Below are 12,234 nucleotides of genomic sequence, written 5' to 3'. Positions count from 1 at the left end.
TTGCTGGGCTGCTAATAAATGGATAATTGTCACAGTATTCATTCTCCTGAGTCTTTCTGGTAGAAATCAATCTAATATGTTAATTCGGTGCTAAAGAAAAAAATCTCATATTATCAATGTCAACAGTTGTGCCGCTTCATATTTTGTGGAAAACATGATACACCTTTTCAGCATTTTTTTGATAATTAGAAGGTTTAAAACAGCATTTATATGAAACATAAATCTAATAATCACAAAGGTCTTTACTGTTACTTTTAATCAATTTGATGCATCCTTTCTGAATAAAAGTACTAATTTCAGTTTTTTTTTAATTTACTAATTCACATAAACAAATGTCTCATTCAGCAATTTTATTTGTTCAAAAACATGTTCTTTTTTCTATGATCATAAGCCAGCACAATACAGGAATTAAAGACCTTTGCTTAAAAATAAAATGAATTTACTTTCATTTTAATCATATAGATTTGGAACATGATGAGTAAATTACACAATTTTAATTTGTGCGTGAACTACCAATTTACATTTCCAAAAAAACTGTTAGGAGATTCACAATGAAGCTCAAAAGAGATTCTTTCAAGTGCTGTTTTAGTGCTGAGAACTGCAATAAAAAGTCACTTCTTCTTCAGGTTTCTAACAGAAATAAAACACCAGCTAACGATCTCAATTCCAGCGAATCGAGTGTCCATCTCTCTTTCCACTGGGTCACAAGTTCAAGCATTGATCTGAAGAATATATAAAGCCTGTTAGAGCTGACTCGATATAAAAGGACGACTCATTACGAAACAGCTCTGATAGAATTCATTCTTTAATGACTTTGTTCTTTACGCTTCAGCAAGCAGAGACAATAATCATATACAAAAATTCAGGGCTCTAGGAAAACTTTCTAATGTATTTTTTTGGACATTAATCTTGGCTGTGCGATTAGCATACAATGATGCAGAATACAGTCCTGCGAGGGCAAGAGAAACCATGCAATTCTGCACAGACTGCAAAAAATTTCACTACACAGAATAGGATTGCAGGGATGTTCATTTAATAAATATTATTGATGATCAGAAGTCATTACAAACTGTTTTTGTTATAGGATTTAGGTCTGAAGTGTGTGAATAGTCCATTTTCTTTATGTTAAAATGGTCTTCTACAGTTGAGAGAAAAGCTCTGCAGCATTATCCACGTTGACAGCTTCCCGTGGAGCTTCTCTGACCACCTGAAATATACATTTACATGAGATATAGCAGTCCACACAAAATATGTACAACGCAAAAAGTATTTGAAGGCATGAAATGTCATTGCATTTGATAAAAAAAATACACTACCAGTCAAAAGTTTTTTAATGGTTTTTTTTTAAATAAAGCATTTATTTTTTATCCAAAGTACAACCAAAGCAGTAATATTGTGAAATATTTTTACTATTTAAAATAACTGCTTTCTATTTGAATACATTTTAAAATACAATTTATTCCTGTGATTTCAAAGCTGAATTTTTAGCATCATTACTCCAGTCACATGATCCTTCAGAAATCATTTTAATATTCTTATTTGCTGCAGTTTTTTTCAGGTGACTTTGATGAATATAAAGTTCAGAAGAACAGCATTTATCTGAAATAGAAATCTTTTTTTAACATTATAAATATCTTTATTTATTTACAGCATCCTTGCTAAATAAAAGTATTAATTTCCATTATTTATTTCCTCCCCAAAAATATATGTATATACTGAATTCAAGCATTTGAATGCTATAGTGTATAATGTTACAAAAGCTAATAATAATTTTCTTTAATTATAAAATAAAATAATAATAATAATAATAATAATAATAATAATAATAAATTATACTGACTCCAAGCTTTCTATTCATCAAAGAATTCAAAAAACATTTTTTTTACGTTTTTAATATTGATAATAATAACAACAACAACAATAATAATAAATATAAATGTTTCTTGGTCAGAAAATCAGCATATTAGAATGATTTCTGAAGGATCATGTGACACTGAAGACTGGAGTAACTGAAAATGTAGCTTTGATCACAGAAATAAATTACATTTTAAAATATATTCAAATCAGAAAGCACTTATTTTAAATAGTAAAAATATTTCACAATTTTACTGGTTTTGTTGTATTTTGGATCAAATATATGAAGGCTTGGTGAGCAGAAGAGATTTATTTAAAATATATTTATAAATCTTACTATCCAAACACTTTTGACTGGTAGTGTCTGACTGTGGCATTTAAAGACAAAGCAGAAAATCACTTTATGCAAAAATTTTACAAAAAAGTAAAGTTACACAATGTATCTGAACATTGTGGCTCTTTATTATTAATACATACAATCAAGTGAACAAGTTTAAAAGCTAAAAAACGGGAAAAACTCACCTTCTGTACTTTTTTGGGCTCGCTGGATGTTGATTTTGATATACTTCTGACATCCTGCTGTACTTCTGTGAACATCTGATTCAAGCTTTCCACTTTTCATTTTTCAAAGTGTTTATCTGAGAAGAATATCAACTTATTTATATTCACAATCTCTAAAACTGTGTTCAGCCATAATGGCGCGTTATAAATGTAAACAAAGCTTGAACTTACGTGCTTGAGGGAGGTCTTGACAGGTTTCGTTTTGGTCTTAGGTTTTGACTGTTTGTTCGCGACCTGAAATACATTATTATGCTTTTTGCCTCTTTGTTTATTTTTGGCCATGTTTATCTCCAGTGACAACTCAACTCAATGAAGACGCAATATGGACGTTTAAAATCCCAGTTAAACGACAGATCCAAACAGCGACAGCAGACGGAGACCGGTATGTGGCTCGATCACGCTTTATTGACGTGTCTTGCAAAACAACTAACGTTACATATAAAACGTCGTATATATTCTATGGACAGACAAACGTAGTTTCAACTATCAACAGCTCTTACCCACATCCACGTGTCTGCTGTGAATGCTGTGCTTTTTTTTTTTTTTGTCACAGTACAAGTTTATCACCGCCATCTTGTGGTGTGGAGAGTACGCGAATGTAAATATTAGAAATGTTGAAACAATTTTAATTGTCAATTCGACTCTACAAACCTGCTATTTAACTCTATTCTTAGCCGTAAGATTAAAATCAATGTTCATATACACTCTCAGTCAAAAGTTTTTGAACAGTAAGATTTTTTATGTTTTTAAAAAAAGTCTTTTCTGCTCACCAAGCCTGCATTTATTTGATCCAAAGTACAGCAAAAACAGTAAAATTTTAAATGTTTTTACTGTTTAAAATATTCAATTTGAATACTGTGAAAATGTAATTTATTCCTGTGATCGAAGGTAAATTTTCAGCAACTTAACTCCAGTCTTCAGTGTCACATGATCCTTTAGAAATCATTCTACTATGCAGATTTGCTGTGCAAGAAACATTTATTATTATTAATATCATATTTAAAACAGCTGAGTAATTTTTTCAGGATTCTTTGATGAATAGAAAGATCCCAAAATTATTTATCAAAATAAAAATAAAAAGCTTTTGTAACATAACACTAATATAGTAAAAAGCTTGGAGTCCGTAAATTTATTATTATTCTTTTTTTAGTAAAGAAAATTATTATTTAAAAGGATATAATTAAATGTCATTTATTTTTGTACATTTAGTTTGAACATAAATGCATTATTAGTATTTTTATTAAAGGCAATGATGAGAGGATATTTATTATTCTTTACATAATTGTGGATTTTTTTATTTGATCCCAAATGCAGAAAATACCTTGGACACTGCAATTAAAATGCATATTTTATGTTTTAATTGTAAGAAATATTATTATTATTATTATTATTATTATTATTATTACTATATATTATTATTATAAATAATAAACATTATTATTACTATTTATTAGTATTACTATATTACAATTTAAAAAGATATAATTAAAATATATTAATTAAAAAATATAAAAGATTATAATTCAAAATATATGAAGTCTGCATTTATTTGATCCAAAGTACAGCAGAAACAGTAAAATGTAGAAATCCTTTTACTATTTAAAATAACAGTTTTCTATTTCAATATATTTTAAAATGTAAAGCTATATTTCAGCATCGTTACTTCAGTCTTCAGTGTCACATGATCATTCAGAAATCATTGTAATATACTGATTCGTTGTTTAAAAACATTTATTATTATTAATATCATATTTAAAACAGTTGAGTAATTTTTTTTCAGGATTCTTTGATGAAAAGAAAGATCCCAAAATTACTGATAAAAATAAAAAGCTTTTGTATCATTACACTAATATATTAAAAAGCCTAGAGTCAGTATAATTTTTTTTTTTTTTTTTAGTAAAAAAAATTATTATTTAAAAATATATAATTAAATGTAATTTATTTTTGTACATTTAGTTTGAACATAAATGCATTATTAGTATTATTATTAAAGGCAATGATGAGAGGATATTTATTATTCTTTATTAAATTGTGGATTTTTTATTTGATCCCAAATACAGAAAATACCTTGGACACTGCAATTAAAATGAATATTTCATATGTTTTAATTTTAATATGAATAATTATTATTATTATTATTATTTTAAATAATAAACATTATTATTACTATTTATTAGTATTACTATATTACAATTTAAAAGGATATAATTAAAATATATTAATAAAAAAATATGAAAGATTATAATAAAAAATATATTGAATAATATTAATAATAGTAATATATATTTTTATAAATATTATTATGATGATGATTATATATGATTATTACTATATTATTATTTTAAAATATATAATTAAATTATTTTTGTACATTTTCAACATTACTCCAGTCTTAAGTGTCACATGATCATTCAGAAATCATTCTAACATGCTGATTTGCTGTTCAATAAACATTTATTAATATTTTACAAAAATATTCAAAACAGTTAAGTACATTTGTTCAGGATTCTTTAATGAATATAAAGATCCAAAGATCAGCATTTATCTGAAATAAAAACTTTTGTAAAATAATATACTATACGACTCAAAAGCTTGGAGTCCATATTTATTTGTGGGAAATAAATGATAGAAATTAATACTTATATTTAGCAAGGATTCTTCGAATTAATAAAAATGATGATAAGACATTTATAATTTTACAAAAAAAACTGCTGTTCTTCTGAACATTCAAAGAAACCTTAAAAAAATCTACTCATCTGTTTTCAACAACAACAACAACAACAACAACAACAATAATAAATGTTTTTGAGCAGAAAATCAGAATATTAGAATGATTTCTGAAGAATGATGTGACTTAGGTAAAGATGCAAAAAAATCAGCTTTGAAATCACAGGAATAAATTAAATTTTGAAGTATATTTTTAAATAGTATTTTTTTTTCTAAATGTTACTGTTTTTGCTGATTAAATAAATTAAATATAGCCTTAATAAATCAAATGTAATTTAAATTTATATACTTAAATAACTATGTAAAGCCTATATAAATCTATAACTTTATATCTGGTCTACACATATACTTACAAGAAAATTTGATGGCTACATTTGGCCATTTATATTTGCTTTTTTAAAACATGAATCTACTAATATGTAATTGCTTGTGGTTTAGAGTAGTTTCGACTCTCAACCACCAGATGGCAATTGCTCACTTCATATTGCAAGTACTTTTATAAAGAGCTTTGCAAATACACATTAGTTACTATATACGTGCATATATATTTACAAACAATATACATGCTATTAAAAAATATCTCTACTAATATACCATTAGTTTCAGTATTTGTAGAAATGACAAGCTATTTACATTACAACACAACGTTTTAATGTTTTATAGCATATTATCTGTTTTAGAGTCTATCGTAAATAGTATAAAATAATTATAATAGGCTAATAATAATAACAATAACATTTCACAAATGACTCTGGCTATTATTAGCGTGTCTGTGGGTGTTACATTAATGATATAGACTACGCATGGACATACATAGTCTAAATGTACATTGCTGATATACCATTCATCATTTGAGTAAGTCATCCCGATTGGAAGGCATGTATCTTCCATATATCTGTCTTTAGACACGAGGGATTTTTCTATAAAGCGTCAAATACCAGCTAAGTAGCAAGTAGTGTTGCGCAAAGCAGCATTCATTCGCTCTGCAGGAGTGATGAATCATTACTGCACTCATTGTCATTATTACTATGCCACACTGTTACTTTACGTCACCAGAACCAGGCGCGCCACAAGTATCTGATTACGCAATTCTAGAATGGAAAGAATGTAGCAATGGATCAAAGCAGATGATTCCCGCCGACGAGTCCCGCATTCCGAAAGAGAAGCACGAAGAGCGCGCACGATGGGGAGCGCGCATTATCGATCTCTCGCGTAGCTCCTCCTACTGCTGATCACACTTAATATACGGTCATGTGGGCAAACAGCGTCCAGAAAGCCGCTATATAAACCTCCAGCTCATCTGTCCGAGGACACTGACACTGCTTCAGGACACTTGAAGACTCTTGCGGCGCAGCTGTCATAATGTCTAACGGATGGGGATACGCAGACCATAACGGTAAGACCCCCCCCCCCCCCCCCCCCCATGCAAATATGATTTTAATAATTCAGACGTGATTTCATAGCATAGGTAAATATAAGATGTATCACAGGTTTTGTCTTTTTTTTTTTTTGCCTTGTTATTTGCATTTGCCCTCTTTGCAACTACATGTTCACCTTGGCTACTGCAGTCAGCACTATCAGTGACAAGTGCAGAATGCACAGATTTTATACATGTGCATGAATAAACGCATATCATTTTGTATTTGCATGTCGAATGTTTATACTTTTTTCTTCGACACACTGTGCACTTCAAATGCAAATTTTCTTGCCCTTAAAATGCACATACAATATTTATTATTATTAATATTAAAAAGCACATAATTAAATATAATTTATTTTCTTTCCTTTTTCTTTTACATAAATGCATTTCTTCTTCACACATTTTTTTTTTCATCCCAAATGTCGAACATACCTTGGACACTGTGCAATTAAAATGCAAATAAATATATTTAATAATAATTATTATTATTGTGCAATTATTATTATTATTATTAAAAATAATTTATACAAATAATAAATAAATATTTTAACTATTATTTAAAAATATAATTAAATCATTTTTGTACATTTTGTCTCATAAGCATACATTTTTAAATGCATGTTGAAGGATATAACTAAATAATTTTGTACATTTTGTCTCATATGTATATCTGTTTAAATGCATGTTTAAGGATATAATTAAATCATTTTTGTACATTTTGTCTCATGTGGATACATTTTGAATGCATTTGCCCTTAAATGCATTTTGCCCCAAATGCAGAAAATACATTCGACACACTGTGCACTTAAAATGCACATAAAATATTTAATAATAATGCTTATTATTATTATTATTATTATTATTATTATTATTAAAAATCATATAATTAAATATAATTAGTTTTCTTTCTTTTTTTGTTTTAAATGCATTTCTTCTTCACAAAATTGTGGATTTTTGTTTTTCATCCCAAATGCAGGAAATACCTTGGACACTGCAATTAAAATGCATTTTTACCCCATTAAAATGCATATAAATACATTTAATTATATAAATATAATTAATACATATTATTTTAAAATATATAATTAAATACTTTTGTACATTTTGTCTCATAAGCATACATTTTCAAATGCATGTTTAAGGATATTATTAAATATTTTTGTACATTTCGTCTCATAGATTTTAAATGCATTTTTATATTCATATAACTATGTTTTATTTTATTTCAAATAGTTATTATTATTAAAGGCAATGATGTAAGGATATGTTTTATTTACATAATAAAAGTTATTTTGATTTTATCCTAAATGCAGAAAATACCTTGGATGCTGTGAAATTAAAATGTGTTTTTCCCCTTAAAATGCATATAAATATATGTATTATTATTAATATTAATAATAATAAGTATTATTATATTAATAATAATAATAATAATAATAATAAATAATAATAAATTATTATTTAAAAGGATACACTTAAATATACTTAAATTTTTGTACATTTTGTTTAAACATAAATGCATTATTATATTTATTTGTATTATTATTATTTAATAATAAAGAAAATACCTTGGAGACTGTGCAATTAAAATACATTTTCCCCTTAAAATGCATACATATATTAATAATAATATATTTTATTTTTAATAAATAATATTATTCTATATTATTATTATTATTATTAATATTATTACAAACAATAATAATAATTATTAGAGGCAATGATGTAAGGATATTGTTTCTTTTTTACATAATTCTGTTAATATAATTATTAAAATAATACATATTATTATTACTGTTTATTATTAATATTTTATTATTTAAAAGGATATAATTAAATATTTTTTTTACATTTTGTCTCATATACATACATTTTTAAATGCATGTTTTGGCCTTAACGAAATATAAATCTGTTTTATACGGTGGCCGAGAGAGGCCAACGCGCTGCAAACAAGAAACACATGCAAACAGAAAAAACGACAACAAATTAAGAAAACATCTTCATCAGTTTGACAACACAGGCGCTGCAAATCCTCGCAACGCAAACACAAATACGGAAACGCGCTGCGAACACACGAACGCGCTACATATAGCACGGTCCACAACGGAAATGTTTCAGGGGACCTCAAAAAGTGACGAACCCATCTGGGACCTGATTATTTTTTCAGTGGCTGTTGGTCACATTGGTCAGAGCAGAGGTGTTATCGGTGAACTATCGCTTTTTAGTGATAGTATAGTATCACTTAAAGGTGATAGTGATATAAATAGGCTGTGTCCAAATTCAGGGTCTGCATCCTTCTTAGGATCCTTCCTACCAGGTTGAAGGAGGAGGGGTCCTCCGAAGACCGCAAAACCTGAAAGTAGGTGTCAGTGAATTTGGACAGCCTACACTTCTTTCAGTTCCCTCCTTCCCCGTTGCTCATATCCTGTCGCCTAGCAACCGTGACAGCGCTAAGCAAGAAGTAAGGTTATCTGTACTGCACAAAACAAAATAACTGCTCTTTCATCCCTAAAAGCGTTAAAAACATCTTCAATCACTAACAAGAAATTAGCTGTGTGTAAGGGGATATTCACACAGGCAGTAAGAAAGAAGCTGTTTACGAAAGTGATGTTTTTTAACATATTTACATACAAATGTAAAAAAAAAAAAAAAAGAAAAAAAGCTTAACGCTAAAACCAAAGGGCTTACTAGACAACCGCTGTAAAAAAAATTTTTTTGAAACGCCAGTTTTTTTTAAACTTCCATTATTACTACCGCTTGCTTCGTCCGCCATTATTTGAAAATTCTGGAAGCCTCTGCCGAAAGGAATTGTGGGATAGGTAGGACGGGAAAGGATCCACCAGACCCATCCTTCAAATTCGGGGAAAAGGAGGACGTATTTGTGGGCCGCATTTGAAGGATCCTATGAATTTGGACAGCCTTCGTCGCGGCGCTGTGACGTAACATCCTTCAAATGAGTCCTCCGAAGGATGTAGACCCTGAATTTGGGTAAAGTCTAGAAGGGATACAGCTAAGGCTACTGGGCATGCGCACATCAGTCTAACGTTATTTTTGTCACACTGTACAACAATAATACTTTTTTTATATTATAGTAAGGGCTAAGTTTAGGGTTGGGGTAGGTGTAGACGTTAATAAAACACAATCTAATAGGTAGAACAATTAATTTCATTGTTAGTTTCCGGTCTGAGCTGTATAACCCTCTAACCACAACCTTGTGGACACAGCCTTCATCAGGTCCCAGATGAGTTCGTCACTTTTTGAGGTCCCCCTGAAACATTTCCGTTGTGGACCGTGCTATATGCAGCGCGTTTGTTAGTTTGCAGCGCCCTCGTGTGTTCGCAGCGCGTTTCTGAGTTTGGTTGTGTTGTGAGAATTTGCAGCGCGTTTCCGTATTTGTGTTTGCGTTGCGAGGATTTGCAGCGCCTGTGTTGTCAAACTGATGAAGATGTTTTCTTAATTTGTTGTCGTTTTTTTCTGTTTGCATGTGTTTTCTTGTTTGCAGCGCGTTAGCCTCTCTCGGCCACCGTAGTTTTATATAATTTAGTATTTGAAAGGATTTCATTAGTTTTTTTGTTGTCGCTGTTTTGTTTTTTGTTATGGAGAAAAGTCTATGCTAGTTACAGCCCTACTCAAATGTGCACATTTTATGTGCTGTAAATGTATTCTATGCCTCAGATCCATATTGTTTTAATCTCTGTATCACCTTCCACTGTAGGACCTGAAAAATGGTGCGATAACTTCCCCATTGCTAACGGACCTCGCCAGTCCCCAATAGACATTCAAAGCAGTGGAGCATCTTATGACGGATCCCTGAAAGCGCTTAAACTGCACTATGACCCGTCCACTTCACTAGACATCCTGAATAATGGACACTCTTTCCAAGTGACCTTCGCCGATGATGACGACAGCTCAAGTCAGTGACTTCTTTGTTAATTTTTTATAATAAACTAAGCTACGTCTGTTCTTACATTAATCATTAGCTTTACTTAGGCAGGGGGTTCTTGAAACGACCGCAGTGTTAACCTAGATAATATTTAGAAGGAAAAGTTATATAATAATGAGGTTGCATCTGACGCTAATGCAATCCCACAGTGCTTTCTGGAGGCATTGGAAAGCGTTTCGAAAGTTGGCTTTTGCTCTTATTACATACTGCAGTTAAACATTAATTTTCAATAGTATGCTGTACTAGTGTGTATAAATAGATAGTTTGCACACTGTTTTTATAGGTTATGTTTATTTATAGGTTATAGTATATTCTAAGCAGGTGTAAGCCCTAAAATTAATGTGTAAAAATATCAGCACGAGAAAAATACCTCGTCCTGCTTGTTTGCTTAGAATTATGGGAAATCACACACGTTCATGCAAAAAATGAACTCAAGCCATTGTCGTTCATGTGAACTTTGACAGAATCAGTAGGAACCTGTGCAACTAGTTTAACCATGCTTAGCCTGTTTTACAATTGTATTCTCCTGTATAACAGACTTTGACATCACATTTATTATTTTTACACGCATTAGCTCTGACGGAAGGCCCGATCTCAGGCAAATACAGACTTAAGCAGTTCCACTTCCACTGGGGAGCCTGTGACGACAAGGGCTCTGAGCACACAGTTGATGGGAAATGCTACCCAGCCGAGGTATGAATCTCCGAGCGTGCCGGGAAACGGAAAACGTTGGGTGTTTTCTTTTATAATTAAGTATTAATGTTTCTAATAATCTCGTTTTTAGCTCCATCTGGTCCACTGGAACACAGAATATCCCAGTTTTGCGGAAGCAGCCAGTAAGCCTGATGGTCTTGCTGTGGTTGGAGTTTTTCTAGAGGTTTGTGTGCAGTTGTACATTTTTAGAGTCTATTTACTAAGCATACACTGAGGCGAATTCATTAAAAATGAATTTTTAGGACCTATTTACTAACCATGTTGTCAGCAAACACTGGGACAAATTTACTAAATCACTTTTGCTCAAGATATTTTTGCACACACACACACACACACACACACACACACACACACAGAAATAATAATAAAATAAATGGCATTAGGTTAAAGTTAGATTGAAGAAAAAAATTATTTAGGTTTAAGTCTTACATTTAGGACATATTTATAAATACTATAAAATAAAATAGAAAAATAATAAATGTGCCTTTGTCACATTTATCCCAGAATTCCCTTTAGGTTAGGATAAAAATGAAAAATTGCTGCTCTGTTTTTTTTTTCCTGGTTGATGCAGAAAAAATAAATAAATAAAATAATATAAAAATTATATTAAATTAAAACATTGCATCTTAGTCACATTCTTTTAAAATCAATATTAATTCTTACATGTTTAGGGTCTATTTACTAACCACTAAGCAAACACTGTGATGAATTAATAAAAAAAAAAAAAATCAGTATTAAGAATTGATTGAAAAATTTAATTAGTATTAAGACTTATTTTTTTATGGCATATTTACCAACCACGCTGTCATCAAAATAAATAAAATGAAATAAAATTTATTATTTTTATTATTATTTATTTAAATTAAAAAAAAAAAAAAAAAATATATATATATATATATATATATATATATATATATATATATATATATATATATAATGTGCCTTAGTCATATTCTTTTAAGATTAGTATTTAGTCTTGCTGGGGGTGTTTTCTAAATAAAAAAAAATAATATAT

The 12,234-nt window shown here is 29.7% G+C and overlaps 1 protein-coding gene and 1 long non-coding RNA gene across 2 annotated transcripts in view; one reads left to right on the top strand and one right to left on the bottom strand.

Annotated features, from left to right (window-relative positions):
* Positions 1-792: 792 nt before the first annotated feature.
* Positions 793-2,487, bottom strand: LOC141300038 (uncharacterized). The gene is made up of 2 exons (XR_012341907.1): positions 2,377-2,487; positions 793-1,207 (listed from the first exon to the last, which is right to left on the bottom strand). It is a non-coding gene; the product is annotated as an uncharacterized lncRNA (long non-coding RNA).
* A 3,800-nt stretch (positions 2,488-6,287) lies between these two features.
* Positions 6,288-12,234, top strand: part of LOC141300276 (carbonic anhydrase 2-like) — a 7,543-nt gene continuing 1,596 nt past the window's right edge. Inside the window, exons 1-4 of the mRNA XM_073830596.1 lie at positions 6,288-6,538; positions 10,278-10,475; positions 11,080-11,198; positions 11,290-11,382. Of these exons, the coding sequence (XP_073686697.1) occupies positions 6,505-6,538; positions 10,278-10,475; positions 11,080-11,198; positions 11,290-11,382 (444 nt within the window). The 5' untranslated portion in view covers positions 6,288-6,504. The remainder of the gene's footprint in view (positions 6,539-10,277; positions 10,476-11,079; positions 11,199-11,289; positions 11,383-12,234) is intronic.

Source organism: Garra rufa, chromosome 24 (assembly GCF_049309525.1).
Source record: "Garra rufa chromosome 24, GarRuf1.0, whole genome shotgun sequence".
NCBI lineage: Eukaryota > Metazoa > Chordata > Actinopteri > Cypriniformes > Cyprinidae > Garra > Garra rufa.
This window is presented reverse-complemented; position numbering and strand designations above follow the sequence as displayed.